General features: G+C 40.1%; 1 protein-coding gene across 8 annotated transcripts in view; it reads right to left on the reverse strand.

Moving 5' to 3' along the window:
• Positions 1-23,416, reverse strand: part of KALRN (kalirin RhoGEF kinase) — a 528,347-nt gene that overhangs the window by 165,494 nt on the left and 339,437 nt on the right. For 7 of the 8 annotated variants that reach the window (XR_005829443.1, XR_005829442.1, XM_040604676.1 and 4 more), the window contains exons 14-19: positions 22,195-22,390; positions 16,254-16,420; positions 9,989-10,108; positions 7,020-7,238; positions 3,534-3,683; positions 2,489-2,603 (exon numbers count right to left, since the gene is read on the reverse strand). Coding sequence is in view for 6 of the 8 variants with exons in the window: in XM_040604676.1 (XP_040460610.1) it covers positions 2,489-2,603; positions 3,534-3,683; positions 7,020-7,238; positions 9,989-10,108; positions 16,254-16,420; positions 22,195-22,390 (967 nt within the window). In the remaining 2 variants the exon portion in view is untranslated. The remainder of the gene's footprint in view (positions 1-2,488; positions 2,604-3,533; positions 3,684-7,019; positions 7,239-9,988; positions 10,109-16,253; positions 16,421-22,194; positions 22,391-23,416) is intronic. The other variant, XM_040604672.1, reaches the window with a different exon arrangement.

The following is a 23,416-nucleotide window of genomic DNA, read 5'->3' on the forward strand; positions in this document are numbered from 1 at the left end:
GACACACACACAAATATAAATAAATAAATCAACCAATAACCCTTAAAAAAAAAAAAGTGCAGTTGCAGGTTTGTCTGGTAAAGGAGAAGATGCTAGAACAGAGTTTGGGTTTTAACATGATTTCTAGTCCTTTTGTTCTCTTGTGTTGCTTATTTCAGAGGTCTAGTACTGGCTGACATAGAAGTTGCCCTTTTACTGCCTTGCTGGTTGCTCTGGCCACAGGCTACGCAGCCCTTGGCACCAAAGCCTACTGTCCCATGTAGAGCTCTGGTCATGATTGAATTTTATTCAGACCTGAGCCCCCAGTCTGACATACTTGGTAAGGGTTCTCATACAGCTGTGCTGCCTGGCAGCCCTCTGTGTGCTCCCTGGCAGCCCTCTGTGTGCTCCCCATGCAGTGACTGCAGCAATGGTTTTGGGTTGAGGCCTGGTATTGGTCCTCCAAACTGTTTTCTGTGTGACAGGGGTGTGACAGACACCCAGATTCAGTAAGAAACTGGCAGGAGACCTGCTACTCCTTGGAGTCTAGGACATACATGTTCTCCTTCAAAACCCAAGCGCTCAGTCAGACTATAACAACTTGATAAAAGGGTGTGAATTAACTCTTTAAAAAATACCATGGGTTTAACTGAAAAGATTATAAGCAGAGAGCATAGAGAGGGTACAAGAGATTCACACTATATCACTAACAACAACCTAGTTAAACCTGAGTTTTTCTATTTAAACCTAGCTAAGTCCTGTGCAACTGGCAGCAGCGTCACCCATCGCAGCCATGCCTGGACATGGAGCTCAGCAGGTAAGGCATGGCAGCCCTCCTGTCCTCGCCTCAGAGCACAGCATCCACTAAGAGAGGGCTTAGGCACTCACAGCCTGGCAGCAGCTCCACTCTTTTATACTAAAACATTGAGTCTGGCTCCTCAGCCACCTACGGTCACTTAGGATCCTTTACAGCACCTGTTAATAACCCCTCTCACCCTAAGCCCTTTCTGAAAGGGCTGATATTTATTGCTTATGTATCAACACTGGGGCAGTAAACAGTTTTGGATGTATCCCTCCCCATTTACAAGTGTGACACTGATTATGGCCAAAGAATTTGTAATACTTAATTGCAAAACCTACTCTAGTCCTTTCTGAGGGCAACGGGAACTTTGAATGACAAAGGGAACTTGAAGCTTGTCATGGGTGCTCTAGATCAGGTGTCTGCATAAACAGTTTATGCCAAATATAACTAATTTTGTTCTGCATTAATGACTTTGCTTTGGAAGCACAATAAGTATCCTACTAAATGGTTCTTTTATTCTGAACTAAAGCACCCACTTCAAAGATTTTCTGTGAATAGACTCACCAAGTGTAAGAATTACACATTTGGCTTTGAAAAAGACTAATACACAAACTGTTTTTTATATAAGTGAGTCATTTCAAACAAGCTCAGTGAGGAACAATCACAAGCTTATATCAGGTGCACATTTAAGGGCTTGTTGAGTCAGGGTTTAATTAATTTTCCCATGATTTTCAACTGTAGGGAACAAAAGTCCACAACAAGAAGAAGCATTTGACACAGTAGAGGGGGAAAGCTGAACAAAGTCATGTTAGCATTGAAGGACTGGTATTGAAAGAAAGGAAGGAAAATAATCCCTTCAGTAGCACCCCTTTAATCTTCTGTGTATAATCAAAGTTCCCATTCCTCCCACATATATAATGACTGCACTGCTTTTAACCTGTGCCTTTCTGCAGCTTGTAAGAAAGCCAATAATAATAACAAAAATAGTTTGGTTTTGCAGGATCTCTTTGCTCATTCTTATCAGTACCTTGCAGCACTGCCAGGCACAGATTAACAACTGTTTAATTAAGCAGAGGACTGAAAACATTTTAAACATCTCAGATGTATCATCTGATTGTAAGCAATGCTCTTCTGACCAAACGAAAGTAACTGCAGGCAGGTACTTTTGCTGGTGATTATTTGATGCAGTCAGACATCAAAGAGGATTCCAGGGACAAAAAAATAGCAGATCCATCCTAGGGATGAACAAGTCTGGGGTTCATTGTTTTCCAGTGCTCAGCAGCAACAGGATGCATCTAGACCTTGTATTCGATATGTGCTTATGTATTCATTTTTAGATATAAAGGCAAAAGAGTGTCTGATCATCTCAGCTGACAACCTACATAATGGCACAATGCCATGGACTCTCCTGACAAGAGAAGCCAGAAAGAGTCCATGTTTCAAACCCCTTTTCTTTTTTCCCCTCCACTACCACTTGCAACAGCAGAGTTCTGTATAAGAACTCATGCCCTGCAGAAGGGGCATCACTTTCTGAGAGGCCTCACTACCACTGCGAAAGGTGTCAGGCCTATGTATCATTTTAGTGACAGAGAGAGATGACAAAACTTAAGGTGCCTTCTTAGCATGTTCACGAACTTTAGGATGACCACACAGCAGAGAGGGAAGCAAACAAAACCTTCAATGCTGTCATTGCACCAGTGCACCAACCTTTCACTTGCTGCTCAGGCCCCCTTGTATGGCTTGCTACTCCAGGCATGCTGACATTGTTCCTGTGGATGTACTTGAGGAACACTTCAGCATTCCTTCGTGCCAGTGTACAGGCCTAAGAAAAAAAGTCCCCACCAAAAAGAATCAGTAAAGATGAGCAAAGAAAGCAAAGGGGACCCAAGGGAGTTCTCTACTTATTTTGCAGGGAGAAGTTTTCTTTCATCTCGGAACGTGACAGCTTCAGCTAAGAGTCAATAAACTCAGCTAATAAACTAACAGCCTCATAAATATATTAAAACATGAGTAATTTTGAATATAGTGGCTGATTTTATATATTAAGGCAAAATAACGGCAATAATAAAACAACTGGTTGTAAAGAGCTAGTACATCACACATTCTCAATTTAACCCATCTCTCAGGAAAAGTACTCATTGTTTCAAAAAACGTACAATCTAGAGGCATAATTTCTTAAGCCTTGCCTGCAAGCACAGTTTCATTTTGCATATCAGTTTTAGTGGAAGGTGGAAGGATGGCTGTCATTTGACTTGTCAGCTGGTTAGCTTCACAGTTCTTACAAAGCAGCACCTGGAAGGCAGGAGAAAATCTCTGTCTCCATCCTGGTGCTGCCCTGCAGAGACACAATTGCTTCAATTGTTAGTAGTTCTTCAGTTACTGGCCTTGAGGACAGAATTTGAAATGCTGGATGGTTTATATAAGCCAACATCAAAATGCCGTATGATACCTATCATTTATAATGCTTATCATATGCAATTTTGAGAATTTGAACTTTGAACCAGCACAACAACTAACATCCTTCAAGTGCAATGCCAATACCACCTAATTAGTCCTGATGACATCTCTGAGGTATGCATTGATGATAATGCTTATTACCCCTATATAACAGTGTAAAACTGGCGTAGGGTTTATACAGGCAGTCAGTAGTGGAACTGAAATTACACCTCAGCGCCTCATCTCAAACTCATCAACACTGCTCTAAATTGACTACTTAGTGGGGAGTTTTCCTGACTTATAAGAGAACTGAGACCTTGAGAAAAGCCTCCTTCTGTTCCAGATGTTTGCTGATCAGAGGGATGACGTGGTCTATCTCAGCTGCTGGTCCAAGTTTATCTCGACCTCCACACCAGTCCTCATCCCGTCTGTATTCTTGCTCCAAACTCTCTAATACGCTGCACACCTGAAACATGCCCACAGCACAATTCAGTTAACTACAGTCATAATAAGGAGGAACATATTTAGGAAAAGTATGACCAATGACATTTCAAATCTAAATGATTTGGACTATGGGCCACGGCGTAGGAATAACTGGGTATGAAACAAGCCCTGGACAGAATGATCTAGCAGTTCTTCTTACCCATAGGCATCTCTACTGCGTGGGATGCCATTCATCTGGTTTAAGGGTGATAAATCCTTCTTTTCCAATGGATAAGGTGGCGGGGGGGGGGGGAGCTAAAAAGGTTGAATCAAGGCAGGGGTCAGTCTGGTCCCAGTGGATCATTCAGGAAACAATCTCTATTCTGGAAGGGTGCTTTAGGTGTGTTTAAATCTCCCTGAAGTCAAGGGACTTAGCACATACTTAAAGAAAAAACACATGCTTAAATCCTTCCCTGAAACAAAGTCTGAAGCTGGAACTAATTCTCTTCAGCTGCACGTTAGCTGTTCCCCATATAGCTTTTGTAAAGACTGGTGGCAACCAGCAGACATTAAATCAGTGTCACAACCTAGGTGGATGCAGGTGTTCCAATGTACAGGGCTTACACACATATCTTCTATCTTGATAGAACAGCGGGAATGACATAAATAAACCAACACAGTCTGAAAATTGTGTATGCAGTGGCCTCAGACAAGGCTGAGTCTTTTGCACTGCAGATCCCGAGAATACTCTCAGTGGCCTGTGCAGACACTTAAAAAATCGCAAAAGTTTTCCAGAACATTTGGAATTTCCTCCTTCTCTCCCAGAGGGCTCTTCCTACACACTCCACTGCCTAGATTACTCAAGATGCAGTCAGTTATTGCTAGGGGTCCAGCTAACCACGTTCACCCTTTTCTCACTCACTCCTGCAGTTATAATTCAGAGGACCCCACATGATTAAGAGGATAGTGTGGCAGAGACTCCAGCATCACCCACCAATCCTCCCCACTATTGCAGGCCATTTTCATATAACTCCATCCATGAATACATCAAAGTCCATTTTAAAATGGGTGAGCCTAGGGAAACCGACCAACTTATCCTGCTGACAGGCTGTTCAAGGACCTTAAGCATCTGACAATCTGAAATCATCTTCTTGCTTGGATGCAAACCAGCATTCACTCTCAAGCATTTATTGGAGAGCAAGTGCCCCACGCATTATTAGGCACATGAAAGCATTTCCATTTTACTTCTTGAAAACTTCAGGACTCTATTGGGTTTGGTGACTTAAAAAATGAAAGCAGAAAGACTGCCTGGGATCCACATCTTTCCAGAAAGGATGGTCCCTGTACATGCAAATATCATCTTTCTGTTAAGGTGATGAGAGAAATTAATACCAAGTGGGCTGTCAATGAAGTCAGAGAGAAACTGGGCTATTTGAAAGCCAGGGTTCCAGCAGTTATATCAAGAACATAGTGTGCTTGGGGTAGACAGGCATGAAAAATTTTGGCTGGTTGTAACAGTCTCTCCACCCTTTTAGCTGCTTTTTCGAGATACTCGGATTATTCAGGATCCAGTAAATTAGTCAATCCACTGTCATCCAGTCAGGGAGCAGACCACTAAGGATCGCAGATCAGTCGTGTGGCCCAAGAGGAGATGATAGACTACTTGCTGCAGTGAGTTCATGAGAATTCAAACACTGAATGATCTTTACCCTAAACATTTGCTGAATAGACACAACTAATGAATGAACTGGTGGACACTACAGTATGCTTGTCTATGACTTGGAAACAGGAAGAGACTGAACTGACAAATTACTGGCTATGCATATTTTGGCCAGCACATTTGACTGTCTAAAGCACTAATGAATCCCTTAATGGTTTTCATTTCTCACAATCCTCCACCAGCAGTAATTCATTTCAATCTTGAGTGCATCAGGGACTGTAAATCTGTTTGAAACACCTCACAGTGAAAGACATTCATTACAAGGAATGAATTAATCTTAAACAATCTTAAAAATGCATTAAACAAATGACACTTAAAAGTGGCCCAAGGATCATCTACAGCCTCAATGTTAAGGAAAAAATAACCTCTTTCCCTAGCGATACATTTAGTTGTGCTAAAAAACTTCCCATGTCTGGTTTTCTAGTTGAGGAACTAACTGTGTGATAATAATAATAACAGAAAATTTAATGGAAATCACTGATGTCTTTTGTTAAAACCACAGGTTCCTGCAATGTCCGTGTTAACATGAACTGCCTGGCTGCAGTAAATTACATCAGGCAAGGCTATTTGAGTATCCGCACGATGACACTAATTCTCACTGACTACAGTATAAATGACACCTGCTTGTGCAAGGGATGAATAATTGCACCATATCAGCAGCCAACTGCAATGTGTTTTGCAATTCATGGACACCTGGGATGAAGTAAAGTTTTGTCAACATATAATGGTTGCTGCTGTAATTATCTGTGTTGCGTATGGGTTTAGGAGAAATTGCTTCATACCTTGGCACCTTTTTTGGCATAGTGGTATTTAACTACTAGCGAAAACACTGGCTAGTACTGCTCACAAAGTAATTAACTGCAAGCAGTTCTCAAGGAAAGGCAGATTTCTATTCCTCAAAATTAACTCTGATATCATGAGAACTTGAAACAAAAATGGTGGGATTTCAGAAATTCTTCCTGTTGGACAGGGGACAATTGAAACAACCAAACTTCAAGAATTACATTGCTTCATTGAAAACTTTTAAGGTAAAAGTTACTGCGAACTGCTGCCTTTTTTTGTTTGGTTGGTTTTGGGTTTTTTTGTTACAATGCTTGTCAAGGAAACAACTTTGACTACGTCAAACTTTGGTTTCCATGTGTGGCTTAGCATTGCTATGCCAATGGAGCAAATGTCTTTTCACTTAATTTTGCCAGTGCTGTGAGATCCCTTGCTGGCAGAAGACCCTCCGCACTCAGGGTCAGAGGAGAAAGCCCATACCTGCCAGCACTGTTACATCATGGAGTGCAGTCACATTAGTGTTTGCCAGCTGGGAGTCACCTGAGGGCTCAACACTGGCCCTGTTCAGGTGACAGAAAGGTTTATATGCACCTAATGCATGGATGAAGACTTGAAAACATATGTAAAAAGACAAAGGGCAGCTTTTAAGGGCAAGTAGGGTTGACTGAAGCCACACACTTTCTACTTTTGGGATTACTCAAGGAAAAGGGAGAAGAATGAGCATGGCTCCTTAGTGGTATTAGCAGAGCAGGCATTTGGAACAGTTCAACACTCTGCGCTGATCTTGGTGAGTAGCAAGTTCTTCACACTCTACACTGGGAGCTAAATCCCAGGCAGCAGTCATACACTATGGCACAGATATGATACTGTTCAGCTCACCTGCTCAGAGGTTTTGTAGAAGGCCACTGAGGCATTGACAAGTTTGAGCCTGTCCTCCATCTTCAGCATCAGCTGCTGCCAGTGCAGGGCCACCTTTTCAGCACACTCTCGGATAGCATCAGCATCATAATGCCCAGCCTGTAGCAACACTTCAGCTTTCTGCTGGACCTGTAGGGCACTCTGGTGTGTCTTCTGTAAGGAAGTGGCATGAAAGAGGGACTGTGTATGAGGGGAGGAAAGAGAGGTTGTATAGATGTGCCAGATGTATGGTAGAAAGGTGAAGCGAGGTGTGAGCATGGAGATGCAAGAGAGTGAAACATTTTCAGAGCGTTATCTTCAGTTAACAGTTACTTTCTGCAAAGCATTTTAGTTTAAATTATTCACACACATTTGCAACATTATTAAAGCTTGAGAAAAGTAAGCGCTGGCTAAGATGGGTTAGCTCACTGGTTAGCTACTGCCGCTTGGGCAACAACCCTGGGTGGGATTGCCAGTGGATCCATTTTGACAACCCGTATGTGGGCAGCTGTTGTGCTGAGCTCCCAGCCAGCCTGTACTCAGTGCTGACTGCATGCCACACAACCTGCAGATACAAAACTAAACACCAGAGTTGGCAAACTTTAGGGTCTTTAGGGCCTGATCACCCTAATTTGACTCTTGCCAGGCAGTATGCTGGCATCAGCAGCTGTACTCGTGTGTGTAATTTTCCTGTCTGCAGTATACAAAACATCAACCCCAGAAGATATGAAGACGCCTTACTAAATGGAATGAACTATATCACAAATATCAATCCCTACAAGACATATTTCTGAAAGTCAGTTCAATCACATTGGAGATACACTATGCTACCTTAAAGGGCAGAGCTGGGGGCAGTCAAGCCATTTTCTTCACCATTCTCCTATTTAGTCAGTAGCCACTTTACAAGCAGGACTGAATTATCTGCCTTATTCCCCAGCCTACACCAGCTTCTCTCAGAGTAACCAAGTGGTAGTTACACCTTCCTCTGTGGGTTCCTGAGAGGAAAATAGCCCCCAGCCCTTCACAGCCTCCTGAGTAACTGTATTCAGGCATGGTTTAGTCCAATATTTGATTTTAATCTTCTGAACAGAAGCCCTGAAAGCTCCCAAAGACTCCTCTGTTCTGCATCCCATTTGTAACTGCTGCTGACAAATTCTCATGTGATACTTTTATGATATAATCCTTGAACCTGGAAAGAAGCTTGAAATCGTCTGGTAACACACTGATGAATAATGCAATGTAGAGAAAGCTATTAGCAAAAAAAAGGATTAATACTTGGCAGAAACATTTAGGAAGATGTTCAAGAACAACTGGTTAAATTTAATATCCAGCTGCATTACTGATGTTAGAATTGTAACACTTGTTTTAAATAGACTTTAAAGGATTTCAACTGAAAAATCAATTCCACATCTAGAATGCCTTTAGAGGACAGTCTGCCCTGTGTGCTTTGTTGATCTCTTCTCCATATTAAGCTTTAAGCACTTAAAATATTTAACCTAGCGTCTTCTTCCTTTGAAAACTTATTTTCCTCTTACTGTGGTGCAACCTTCTCCCTCTGTGATTTGCATTTACCACCAAATACAAGTGTATTCTTCCCCAATATTCTTCCCCAAAAAACAACTTCCCCAATGGCAGCAATAACACAGTCAGCGGGTGTCTTGTTCCCCACTGCTGTCTGGTGACAGCTGCCAAGATGTGGTCAGCCCAGCTTGGTACCAGCCAGCTCATACAGAATTGATAGAAAACTTCTTCCTTCTCCCTTCGGAGCTGCAACAGCTGCTCCTTCCTTAGTGTGAGTGGAGCTGGATCCAAACAGGTAATTACCTGAGATTTTAACTCTATACTTACTAGCAACACTGTGATGTATATTGACTTATTTAAAGTTTACCAGAAGACATAAAGATAGTTTCCCCTCACTAAATCAGGCATCTCTTCAAACCTACATTATGGAAATCTTATTTTCATAGTTTAAAGTCTGGTTTAGTTTTGGTTATTTTTAAGTATATATATATATAAGTATATAAGAACCCCAGAAAGAGATTTACCAACTTGTTCTTTGCTCTGTAGGAAGCTAACAATTAGCATAATCTGGGAAGCAAGTTATACACCTTGTTAAGCAGGAATAGGAAAAAGTAACGGACCCCCTTTCTAGCAATGGACTGAACACACCCTGTGAGCGCAGGGTTTGTTCACAATGACAAACGTATATAAAGTACTGAGCCTGTAAGTCCCATAGTGCCCTACTCAGGGGTGTCCATAGCACTCCACTACCTTCTCATTCAAAGGAAAGCAGCTCAGAGGAGATGCTATTACTCCTGCCATGTCCCGGACCTGTGAGTGAGGCAAATGAGTTGGCTCACAATTAGTTTTCAAGGACCAGGTCAAAGATGTGTTACTCCAGGTCAAGCAGGAGCAAAAGCTCAGTTTAACAGGCAAGTCTTAAAATTCACCCCTCTTGCCTCTTCTTCAAAGGCAATTGAGAATGTGGCTTTGAATGACTGTCTCTTCTGCTGTTCACAAAAGGAGAATTGAATGAAACAAAGATTTTACATGAAAGCATTATCCTGTAACAAAGATATTCATAAATGAATGCTGTGAAATAATCTGCAAATCATGGGCATGGGAAGAAACTGACTTCACAAACTTTTCCCATTTTCAGATCACTTTGTGAATTTTAATCTTATTTTTTTACCAAATAATTTATCAGGAGATGCGTGTCATTTTCATGAATGGAAAGGCTGATATCTGACAGCAGAAGAATTAGCCACAGACGATAAATAATTCATCTCACTATTAACCACTAGCTGCATTACGAGTTTAATGATGAGGCTATTTTCTAAAGCTTTTATTCCTTCCCTTCCTTCAAGCAAGCCACGACTGATGCCCAAGAGATAACCTTTTGTACACTGTTCACCTGGAAAGGAGAAACAAAGTTAACTTATTGGTGTTACCTCTATGGCTAGCTGAAACTGCTCATGCTCTCGCTGGAGCTGCTCAGCTTCAGAAAGGGAGCTTGCATTGACGAGGCTTGCATTCAGCATTGATTCACCATTCCTGATCCAGCCAAGGACCTGTAAAGAAATGATGTGTTTATGGAAAGGTTGTTTCAGTGCAAAGGTTTATGTAGTCACCAGTAAATGCTTCAGCCTGGCTAACAAAATGGCACTTTACCCAGTGTGGTCTCAGGCTGAATCAGTGAGCAGAAAGAAATCCTAGGACAATGCCTTAATGACATAAATTTTTAGAGGGCAAAGATCTTATTGAAGAAGTTACTGCTTGGAGAATCCCAAATATTTACATGGATATTCATATAGCAAACAGCTTTAATTTCCAAGGTTTGATCACAAAAATAAATGTTCCCCTATGCAAATACTCCAGGGCAAAACCACTGCGCGTAATGAGGGAGATTTGAAATTAAACATAAAGATGTCTCTCTTTTTCAAATTTCCAAGTGGGATCATGGACCTTACAACTCCTTTCTGCCTGTGTTTTTCACACAAAAGTCAGAGTTTAGGAGTGAGGAGGGAAAAGGCACAACTGGTTTCATGTGACATGGAGTTAAGATGCAGTTGGAGTTTCCACCTGCACGCAGAGCTAGGAAGAAAACCCAGGTCTTGCATTTTATATTTAGTCAAGAGGCTTTATTTCAGGGATATTCATATTATTTGTAGACATGCAATCCATGCTGTAATGACTGCAGAATCAAATCCTAAATACACATAATTAACCTATCAGGCTCGTACATATTCATCTAAGCAGCAACATTTTCTGCTATTTTAATAGACGTGTTTGGAAAATCAGCACCCAGAACACACGTGCAAGTTCTTTGCTGTGTTGCCTCAAAGCCTATTTTCTACCTGTGTAGGTGTCAAATTATTCCAGTAAAGCCAGAAAGTTGCTGAATTCAATTCACAGATGCACAGGAAATCTTAACTGCCCAACCACTGCCCTAAATTTAGCTTGTGATTTACAAAGCTCCAAAACTGACTTTGCTGCAATATTCTACATAGTAATTTCCCTTTTGTGCCATCATTTTCACCAAGTGATCCATTAAATTGCCTGAAACAAATAGGGATTTTCTATTGTTTTGGTTTTTATCCCTACATCATGTATCACCCTAGTTACAGCCATTCAGTTCCCTGTAGGGTAGGAAAATGAATTTTTCTTAGGAGAAAGAAAGAGGAGTCATCCACACATGTAGCTGACCCTAATTTGTAGAAAATTACATTCTGCTCAGTACAACAGTGTGGAAGATTTCATTTGTCAGCTTTCTTTCTTTCATCAGCAGGTGTTATTGTTCCTGTGGGAAATGCAACAAAGATTTAAAGGAAAAGAAATCAGGTTATCATATGGCAATTTTTTTTGGCTGGCATTTTCTATAATCCATCAGACAAGAAACCTATATTATTACTGACCACGTGGTACCAAAAGCTGAAGTTAACCAAAGGACCGCGGTATCTGGGAAAGACTTGAAGTGAGGACATCATAAAGCAAGATACGCTTTCATGTTTTATATACCACGATAGCTATCCTGGCTTGGGCCATTTATAGCGTAGAAAATACTGAGTATGTATGCTCAAAATGTAGCAGCTTTTCTTCTTCTTTTTTTTTTTTTTCTCTTTAAACAATACAATCAGGGCATGACAGGGTCCTCTGGAACTACTTTCATTTGAGCTGAAATTTTCAAAACGTGCCACAAAGGTTGTGACACATTTCATACAAATATCTGAGTCTCTAAATAATAAAAAGAATCAGTGGAAACCTCAGTCTTAAAACCAGGCAACTTGATTAGTGAAAAGCTAATAGGCAACGCAGTTGAGTAAGGAGGAAGAGGTACCACACAACTGTAATCAGCCAGGTTTCCTCTAGTGTTAATTACATGTGTGCGTTCCTCTCTGCGACTGCCTTCTTGACACAAAAACGTTCAGGCTAAAGCAGTTCAGGTCAGGGTTTGATGGACTACGTCTTGTCAGTAATGCTTGCAGCACTCTTCTTGACCAAGGCTGCTGCCGTCCCTGAGTTGTGCCCCTCCCTCTGTCCCCTGGAGCGTGGGTTTAGACCCTCACTGTGAGGCTCCGACACTCCCCCTTCCAGGCCCAGTGAGCACCCAAGCACAAGCAAATGTTGCTTGGAAGAACTTCAATGACGACCCCATTCTACTGCCGAAAGTCAACACTTAAATGTCAGGGTCTCATCTGGGATTGCATCAGCTTTTTCCACAGTAATGTTCTTTTAGGTTTTTTTCTCCCTTTCTTCTTTTGTGTTTGTGTTGTTTACAGTAAGAAAATATTTCCATGGCATATCCAAAGCTTCTTAAGTCTAAGTGCAAAAACCAGTCATCTGCAGAGCCTTTCATTGTATTACTACTTTGGAAGTAGACTATGAAATGGTTGTAAGAGAGCATTTACACATTTGTATCTGGTGTACAAGATGTGCTCACAAACTGACTCCTATTTGTATGGTGCTTAATACCTTTTTATTAAAGTATGTACTACAGAAGCTGCTAATACAGCACCAAGACACTTCTCTGATCATTTCCTATATTAATGGATTCCCCATTATCTGGCAATGTACAGACAAGCCAACAGCAAAAGATGGCTTTAAACAGACATTTCCTACAAATTACAGATGTTATCAACTTTGTAGAAGCTGTGATTAAACAATTCTGGAGCTAAAAAAAATCTCCAAAGACGCTTTTAAAAAGACTAACTATTTTATTTATTTTTTTTAATAACAGAGGAGCAGAAACACACTGACAGCATGTAGAGAAAAGCCACTTGCCACTGGAGAACAATTTCACTGCAAGGCATGAGTTGTCTAACGTGGCAACCACCACAGTTCTGAAACAACTCACACTTTTGACTCCAATTTGCTTTAAACAGGCTACGGTTCTGTATATGGCTCCTCTGTAATTAAAGAATAGTACCAAATTCTTCTAAAATTCATACCCTGAAACTTTGTCTGAAACTTTTCACTGAGCACAGAATCAGATGTTACAGGAAAAATTAAAAAAATGAAGCACCCCTTGTGCAGCCTTTCTTAAGAAAGGAGAGCTCTATGTCACGTGGTGTTTGTGTCTGCTGGTGTAGTTTGGTCAGAATACCTTCCCTGATGTTTCTAAAAAAGACTTAAGGCCTTGCTAATGATACCCATCAAGTTATGTTGGAAACAATTTTTAAGTTTAAAAGGCAAAAACAATGTAAGTGAATCTTTCACATCCCTGGACCCTTTGCAGCTTCTTTGAGAGGGTCTTACTGCCACAACCACCAGCAAGGGCACTTTCTGGCAATTTTAGGTTTCCAGGCTTCCTGGTTTTGCATCAGGTTTCCAGGAGCCCTGTGACATTAGATGGGGAAAAAACCAAAAGTATTCAGTGTCTCTCAAGTGACTATTCCCAGCATCCTTTGGGCAAATTCACCTGAAAGCAAATCTAATGCCAAATGGCAAAAGTGGATGGACAACAAGCACACAAAAAGGAAACACTTTAAAACAACCTAGAAAGTAAGTGTAATGGGACACTGTGAGAATATCTGGGAGTAAATTAGGTCAAGTTGAACACTTACCACAAAGAGAAATAAAACATACAAGGATAAAATAAGGGGATAGGGAAGCCAAACAGCTGCAAGTACAGCATTTAGAGACTTTGTTTTTTTAAATTGTCTCCACAACTCTATTCTGTTATTACTTTTATGTAAGCAATCCAAGCTCTGTAGTTTCTGACAGAAATGAGTGTGATCCAAATGAGAGGAAATCAGTCTTGGGCAGGAGCTTTCTTAATAAAAAAAGTTTGTGAATCATTGATCTATACTATTTCCCCTCTAAAGCAGTCCACAGAACATCTCATCTGGAATTGTTCCACTTGAATGGCCCTAGACTTCGACCCATTGTCTTGGCATTTGAACCTTTGGTGCGTATGATACAAAGCAGAAATCCCTGGTAAATGAGACTTAAATAGATAGAGACAGCTAAAAGACTTTGTATTTCCATGAGCCACTATATCAAAATGCAACCACATGTACACGTAGCAGCCTTGACCAATTTTATGAAGTCAGCAGAACTTAACCACAGCTACAGTAGGTGTCTTGTGGCAACCACACCTCAACTGATTCACAAGAGTGAAAGCAATTTCATAATGAGATCATCTGTCATCTCAGATGCACTAAAATGAAAGTGAAGGAAATCTGGCCCAGACTGGTGATGAACTACAAGCCAAAATCAATATATTTCCCAATTTCACTAAATGGTTGGGAATATGACTCTTCTACAGGAAACCAAATAGATAGGGCACAGATAAATTTTAACTTGCCTCTTTCTAAGGGAAACTGTAGCTATGGTAATTTATAGGTTAATAAGCAAGGGAGCCCTTACCATTCAGCTGAACAAATAAAATGTTTCTTCACTACTGGTTTGCTGAGAGGTCACATAGTAATGAAGGCTCTGATGGTCTCAAGCTCCATTAAGGAAATACTAATTCAAAGCAGCTGTTCTCTCATAGTAAGTACTATATAGTCCATTCCTATAACCATTTCCTTCAGTTAGATTTTGTTTTGTAAAACAGTTAAGGCCCAGCAGACACTTGATAATGAGGCAAGGAACATCAGGTACCTGCAGAGAGTGCTGCACTGCCACTGTACTGCTCCAGGAGCAGCCACAGGGCTGACCAGCTGACACCTCACCCTGGACAAGCGGGCTAGTGACACTTGGTCAGATAGCCATAACCTGCATTTTAGTATTTCTGCTACACATATTACTCCTCTCTATTTTCTTCATAGTTAGAAAGGCTCTATTTAATCATAAATCTACTGCATAAATCTCCAGGCTTAGCTAAGCAGTGTGTAAAAAACTTTGGGAACCTATGGAAAAAAGGATACACAGCATAATCATATTAAGGTGGTGATCATAAATATCAAAGCGTCTCTTTTTTTTTTTTTTTTCTTTATTTCTTTCACAAGAAAGCCAAAGCACTCTATAGAGCTCTGAAGCTTCAGAAGGAGCTGGCCTTCAATAATTAGAAATGCAAAATGACTACATTTCAAAATAAAAAAATAGGAGAGTTCTATGCTACTTTCATTTAGGGTTGCAAAATATTCACTTCAATGTGGACTTTGAAAGAAAATGTATGCACTCGTGTTGGTGCTTCCAGCTTCTAGCCTGAGAGTTGTCTGAGAATGAAGAATTTTTTGCTAGCAATGATAAAACAATTCAGACAAAGCATCACTCAAATATTCACTTTTGAAAAAAGAATGACTATTATCATGTGTACTGAGCACTCAGTATATTTGTGGTTGGTTTTTTTCTTTTTCTTCCTCTCTTTTCTTTTAGTAAACAAAGAAGTGAACCTTTTTCAAGAACAACCTGTAGTATTTGGACACCCCCTCCAACCCCCACCCCCACCCCATTTGTATTGGTAAAATGGAAACCTGAGTATTCCAGGTGTCTGGAAAAGTGTTCCTGGTTTTCCTAATGAAACCAAAACCATTCCATTGAAATCCAGACATACACTGAAGTGTGAAGCCACCTATGGATTAGGAAGCAGGATGTGTAGCACTATCCTGTGTAGCACTATCCTGTGTAGCAAAGGACAACAAAGAGATTTGAGGCATCCAAATTAAACATCAGGGGAAACCTAGGGAGGCAGAACACAATTGCTTATGCTAGGTTGAGATCTGGAAGAAAGGCACTGTAACAATACTAAGATGACTAAACAAGTCCGATGATCTAGAGACCGCGGACAGATTTTTTTTATCTCACCCAGAAGATGTTAGAGATTCTTGCAGATAAACAGATGTGTTTCAATACATGAAAAGGTGAAACTGCTGTAATGTCATACTTAGACCTCACAGCTCAGTTACCCTTTGTTTTGGGCCAGTTCTCCACAACAGCTAAAGTATGGACCCCAAATCAAATCATTTCATTCCCAGAACACATGGAGTTTGAGGCAGCTTTTGGAGTTGAGAAGTTACACTGTCAGTTCTGTGCAGACTTCCCATAACTATTCATGAAACCAAATATACGACACTAGAGGGATCAGAGCCCTTCATAATTTGTAATGGGTCACACTGCAACCTGTCAGCAAATCAAGTACTGTAAAGGAAATGGGGATTAAGGTCGTTCACCTAAAGGTATGTGACTTGGCAAAAGCTGGTTTAGCCGTTTGCTTGTATGTAAAGGCAGAAAACCCATTTAAGACCCTTATGTGTGATTAAAAATTCTCACCTGCTTGACTTCAGCCTGTAGGTGCCGGAGTTGTAGGCACTGCTCTAACCTCTTGTGAGTTTGGTCAGCGTTAAGCTCCAGTTCATGTTGTTTCTCATGAAGGAATTCCAGCAGTTCTTGAACCTGTGTTGCAAGATCAATCTCTTTTTCACAGATCAGCTCAATGCCTGAAACATGCAGAGAGAAAGATCATTGCATTTATTTGAAATTTCAGTTATTGCACAAATGTAAGCTTCAGATTTTTTTGCCATCTAACACATTGATTTGCAACTCTGAGTAATTCTTTCTTACTAAACTCTCTCACATGTAATATTTGAGTTTCCTGTTCTGCATCACTAAAGCTTTCTACAAGGTAGTGGTTCTCTGGTGATCATTGCTCATCTCACCCATCAGCATCTGGCTAGTAGGACATGATTTAACACCACAGCCTTGCTCAAAAACTCGCATGAACATTAAAAAAAAAAAAAAAAGACAGAAAACCCCTCCCTTTCTTACAGTAATTAATTAACTTATACTTTAGAAATGCATGTTGAAAAGAACTTAGAATAGAAAAGATGAGGAAGAAAATAGAAAAATGAAATAGGGGAAGTAATCTCTAGTTGCCAGGTCTACAGTAGTGCTACAAGTGTGTTGAACTCCATAATGTAATTCTTTTTTCCATCTGGGCACTTTCAGAGGATCATTAACAACAGCCTAGTTTAAACCAGCCTACAGTTCATTCAGAATTATTCCACAGATTGACTTTCATCCAGCCCTCACATAGCAGAGGGAGATGGTGGCTTACTACCACATTTCCACCTCCTTGCATCCTGCATGAAATTGATAAATCCCTGAATGACCTGGTCTGATTTCATAGCTGACCCTGACTTGATCAGGAGGTTGTAACAGAGACCTCCTGAGTCCCTTTCTACCTCCTGAATTTTATTACGACCCTACAACCCTTGTGTGTAGTGGTTACATGAAATACAATGCAGAGCTTCACATCTTCCTTCTTTATTACACTGGTGCGATAGCATTGCTGGGTACATTACCAGGGTAATTGTGAGAGTCTGGCCTGCAGGAAATATGATGTCATCCCATGTTACTGCAATCCCTGTGATTATAAAATAATAAAGACCTGACTCTTCCCTTATTGAGGTCTACTGGAATTTTTTTCATTGGCCTCAATACAGGGAGGATCAGGAACCTCATATAAAAATAATCAGATTGCAGTAATGCTGAGACAACACTATACTTTTCCCCAAAGCCATTTGATTTCATGGAATAACAGGACATTAAAAAAGAAATGTGTTAATTAGTAGCTGCTGTACAAAATGTTTGGATACTATTTTTAAAACCCATTTAGAAAATGTCTTTTCTCCCCCCTTTATCCTCCTCAGAGGCTCATGACTTTCATTCCCTCTCACAGCTGTATCTACAGAGGACAGTACACAAAACAAAGACGACCTTATGACTGACCCTATACTCTTTTTCCTGGGTTCTGGTTTTATCAGAAAAAGCACCAGGGAATGCAAGCGATTGGGTTATTCGCTTTCCTGGCCAAAACAAAACAGTTTCTTCATTACCAAATAAAGTAGAATAGCCCCTGGCTTCCCATTTAGAACTGGAAATTTAATATATGTTTCTGTTCTGGGGAGTGAAGTTCCTTTCAATTGCCAGACATCAGGTCTTGTTGCTACAATTAGCCTGCATATGGTTCTGTATGTTCAGGACATGATGGCTTTTTGTATGCTTGACTTCACCACACCTATTTGATATTAAATGCACAGTTTTCCTTCATGCACACTCAGCTGTATGGTTTTGATTGTGCTAACTCATCAGCAGCAACCAGGGAACTGCCTGGGATGCTATCCAAGGTCAGCCTGCGCTCCCTGTGATGAATGATCTGCCCTTTCTTGCTTGTCATATGTCACGCAGTTTTATTCCACAGTGCCAGTGCATGCAGTGAGAGCACTTATTCTTCTCAATGATTGGTTTGCAAAATAGAAAGCCTTGTTTTCAGAATAATTTCATACATATTATCTTTACATTGAGTTTTGATAGAAAAGCACAGCTGATTTTCTGATAAAACAAACTTAGTTGCCATTTTCTTTTAATGTCTTAACCAGTGCAGCAGATTTCAAGTGAAGGATAATGAAATGAAAATGTTTTTAAAAATATATTACAGGAAAGAGTACCAAGCCACACTAACTGGCATCCTACAAAACATACATTAGTTACACCTGAGCGATTTGTAGTATGAGACACTATTCATGTAAGGAAGGGGTATTGCTTTTTTGACCTGTACAAAGCTGTTTTGAACCTGTTGTTAGGGTAAAATATTAAAAACCTGTGGCAGGAAAGTTTCCTGTCCTATTCCTTGCAACATAAACTATAGCTATAACTAACTATAAATGACATCACAAACAAGATGAAATAGATTTGCATTTCCCTTTTCAGCCATGCAATGCTAAGAGAAGCTGTGAATGATGTTAGTTTGATGACCAGGAAACAAAAGGGCTTTGAATTTTCCCTGTAACAAGTAGGGACTGTATAAATTTCCCCAACATCAGCTTTGCAGAGAATTTCAGGCTTGACTTACACAATTTTCTTCTAAGATATAAAGAGGTAGCTCTGTAAACCAAGAGCAACTTCTAACTGTGGTGCCCATTATTACAATGATACCGACAATGCAAATGGACTTTTAATAATCAAATAAATTTGTGCAATCAATTAATCAACTATTAAAGTGTAACTACTTTTAGTACCTAGAAGCAGAATGACTAGGATGTGTATGCTAATGAATTGCACGAATGCACCATCACTGCTGCTTAGGTCAAGACGTTAAATCACTGCTGAATTATGATCCTAAACTTTCCGTAGGAAACAGATTTCTTAGAAATGTTCAAGCTGCCACCTCTGGAAACACCAGGTCCCTTCAAATATTAAGTTAGAAACCCAAAAATCAAAACCCATTTTTGAGAATATTTGCCTTTGCTATCAGCAGCAGAGCTACAATCAAACTGGAAAAATAAGAGACAGGTTCATTGAAATAAAAACTACTGGCTTATTAAAAAGCCTAGTCTTCTTGACAATACTGTCATAACAATTTAGGATGCCTTTAAAAACAATGCAAACGTTTCCCGAAGGACATGGATCTTAGTGAGACAGAAAGACAATTTGAAAGTACTGCAAAATTTCAGAAAACACAACGTGACTTCCAGTTCTTGCATATCCCCTACTGAAAACATAAATTTCTTTGAAGAATAATTACTCTGATGATGAAAACAGGCTAACCCAAAGCAGGCTCATGCACATGTGCTAAAGTAGTGGAAGGAATTACAGGAACATAACTCTGAGCTGTACGAAGCTTTGGAAATACTGGACTTGCATAGATGCCTTGCATGCATGGATTCCTTGAATATCTGCACAGTCTGATACGATGCATCACAGGAACTCTGGATTTATTGTACTAACATGACACAGGGATTTCCAGACACTCCACAGCCTGGTAAGAATCATGGCTCCAAATTTGCATTGGACATACAAAAATCATGGGACAATGTCCAAAACCTCCTTTTTCTACCTACACAAGCTTTCCAAGTAAAAAAGGCATCATGCATGGAAAAAACCTGGGTGTAATCTTATCTGAGAGACTTACTAGCTTACAGACCTCCAAGCCAAACACCAGGGTGATCAAAATTGAATCAGTTTCCTGTGTGACATGATAAAAAGAATAAAGCTCAAAGAGAATTATAGGGAAGGGAAGAAACTTGGTCATTTAAGAGTGGCTGGTTATGTAGAATGTCCCTGACAAATCACATTTTTTCTGGCATTATCTTGTATGGTTACAGCTGAGTTTTGATTGTAGCAGCGGTGACACTGTACAATAGGAGGCAGCAATAGCAGCTGATTTCCCAGAACCCCTGCAAGTTTGCAGCTCTGGCAGTAAGAACAATCATCCCTTAACTTATGCAACGAATGACTATGATATAGGATTCAGGAAGAGGGAGTAAAATTAAATGAATTTTTTATGAAGTATAACTGTCCTTTATTGAAATAAGAAGCAGTAGGCTCCCAAAAGCAATCTCTCTCCCTTATTTTGCCGTTCTCACAGCATTTAGCATTCCATGCATGGCAGACATGACCATTACCTTTGATTAACTACAGTTATTCTACAACCCCCTGAGGCTTCTGCTTCCTTGCCTTTGGGAGCAATGGATTTTTATTGAATAGGCTTCATAGGAAGTGATCTAGGATAATCTGGTTAAAAACATTTTAAAAGTAATTTCATTTAGTGGCTAATCGTCAGTCTACAATCGAAAAGTTGTTGTTTCTAATTTCTTGACAAACACAGATTTTTTTTTTTTTTTTTGCCCCTAAAAATCAGTCACTGAGACTCCTGACTGTGTTGTTCCGGATCATATTTTTTACCTCCCATGGATCCCTACTCACATTAAGATTCTTCCAGGATAAAAAGAGAAAAAAACAAACAACAACAGAAAAACAAAGCACAACAAACAAAAAACCCAGAACCCAAGCATCTTAATTGATGTATTAGGACAAGTTTTCTATCCCAGACAGTAAGGGTGCTGAAGCTTAGGACTAGGCGTAGCGTGGGCAGATCTCATAGAAGCTTGCGCACATGGTTCATACAATGCACCGGATTGTCTAGTTCACAACATACGCTTGTAGCAGTCCTTAAGCCTCTGTTGAGTGCAGCTTGCCAAATCAGGCTGAATACTGCCAGATTTTTTTAAAGGTGGGTGCCCAGAGGTAAGATGTTTGCCAAAAAATAAAACCATAAAAATATTTTTTACTTTGAAAGTGCAGATTGGGAGGGAAAGAACAGGAATTGCTCTCTCTTTGCACTCTTTCCAGACATTTAAGAAGATTAAACCACTTTAGAAGTAACATTCAATTCTGGACTTTACACAGTGACTAATCTGAATTATGATATTCTTTTTCGAAATGCAAAATGCAAAGATAAAAAAATCCTGACTCATGGGATGTCTTAGAAATAGGATCCCACTGCTGAGCAGCAGAGTAAAAGTATCAGACACATTCCCTATCAACATGAATCAGGTCTGTCATTTAAGAGCATGTGCAAAAGGTTCTTTTTTTACATCTAAGTTACTACCTTTCACTTTCAAGTGCACACTAAAAAGGAAAATTTCAGTATGGTTTATCATATTCCCTTTTTATACAAAATAATTCCAATTAGAGCTGTCTGGAAACAAGAGTTCCATTTCATGGCTGGCTTCTAGGCTCCCATATTTGGATTCTTTCCCAGAGGGCTCTGGAATAACTAGATTCTTTCTCCCCTTCCTCTTCTCTCTCTCCCTAGGGCATGTCTGCACCCTGAAATGAGGCATAGGTGAAAGGTACTCGTCTGCAGAGAATGAAGCCAGCACATCTGGTCAGTCTGCTTCTCAATAAAGTCTAGTTGCAGAAAGGTTAACAAGCTTAGGAGTCTAGAATGACTGGACTTCATCCAGACCTGAGTTCTGACTGGCCAGCTCAAGTATTTGTAAGTCACGGTTTCCTTCAGTGCTTGTTTCTGAGCTGGTGCAAGGACAAGGACGTACCAGGGTAACTTCTCCTGCCCTCCCCACCTCTATCCACTTTGGAACTGATCACAAACTCCATCCTGCAGCTGTGAAACTTTCTGAATGAAACCTGAAAGTCAGGTTTATTTCTTCAATGAATCTCAGACTCAAAGAAGCGGCATTTTTGGAAACATAATCCTGAATCAAAGAATTCTCCAAACTTGTGGAACAGTTCTGGGAGCGGAGAGACGGGTATTACCCGTACTTATGTTAAAAGCTGATGCATTTGGTACATATTGGGGTATTTTTGTTTGATATGCATTTTGGGGGGGTTGGGTTTTTCTTCTTTTTTTTTTTTTTTTTTTTTTTTTTTTTTCCCTCAGGTGAAAAAGAGATCAGATTGTTCTGCTTACCTGAAGCTTGGACCTCCATGATGTATTGGTGTAAATCTTGCCCTTGCTGGATGACTTCAAAGGTCATGTTGTTCATGGCCAACTTTCGCTCTGTGTGACGTTGCAAACGCTGCTCAGCCAGAGTGAGGTCTTCAGTATTGAAATCATTCATTTGTCTCAGCAGATCTTCATTCCAGGCATCTAACTCTGCTGTAACCTACATGGGCAGAACACAGACACTGTATTCACTAAAGATCAATTGAAAAGTCTTACTCTCAGACTGTGTTTGGATCACAAAAGTACTTCATGTTTTGACTCTGATCCAGAAACCTCCAAACCACAGCCTCAGTACACTCTGGATCCTGCCCACATAATGATCACTCTTAACATATTGCTTAGGCGAGGATCCATGAAAAGATGATCAGTCCAACAATAAATCTGACACCTTCTTTTCCCCTTACACATTCCAAAGGGCACTGTAAAAGAAGACCCATTATATTCACATAGATGACAGAGATAATATTTCTGAATAAATTCAAATTTAAATGAAGTAACGCTTACAGAATTGTGAACAATTTGTAATACCTGCAACCACATAATCCCCAAATGGCCTGAAAGTTTCTAAAAACATTTTGCAACACACTGTTATGTTCCATATTACAAATGGAGATATTTACTCTGTCTTCATAGAACCAAAATTATAAGCTTCCAATAAGCCCTAAAATAGGCATAACTAATATATTTTCAGAATTATTATTATTGATATAATGTATTTTAAACCATATCTACACACTCTTCACAGAAAAAGCAACATGAGACCAAATATTTTATTACGAATATGTGAGTTCACCCCCACAGCACTGATTGCAGTTGTACAATGAGTCCTATGCTGTGTGCTTTCAGGGACTTAGAGTCTTTTATAAGGGTCTTTCTGCTGTCTTTCTGTCTGACTTGGGTTCCCAAGGCCCTGTACAACTTCTTTCTCTGGGGGATGAATATAAATAATTCACTTTTACAGATGGGGAAAGCACAGCACAGAAGCACCATAATCAAGGGCTAGGTGAATCACCAGTAGAATCATGAATGGTACTGGCTCTAACCAAAGACCTACATAACCTGCCAATAACTCATGGAAACATGAAAAATCTTCTGTTGCTTTCTCTGTTTCCTGATTATAACATGCAGTCTGATGATTTTAGCAGTCCATTTACTGTATCTTCTGTGGTTTATATTTTAGCCCACA

This window comes from Falco naumanni, chromosome 8 (assembly GCF_017639655.2).
Source record: "Falco naumanni isolate bFalNau1 chromosome 8, bFalNau1.pat, whole genome shotgun sequence".
NCBI classification, from domain to species: Eukaryota; Metazoa; Chordata; class Aves; order Falconiformes; family Falconidae; genus Falco; species Falco naumanni.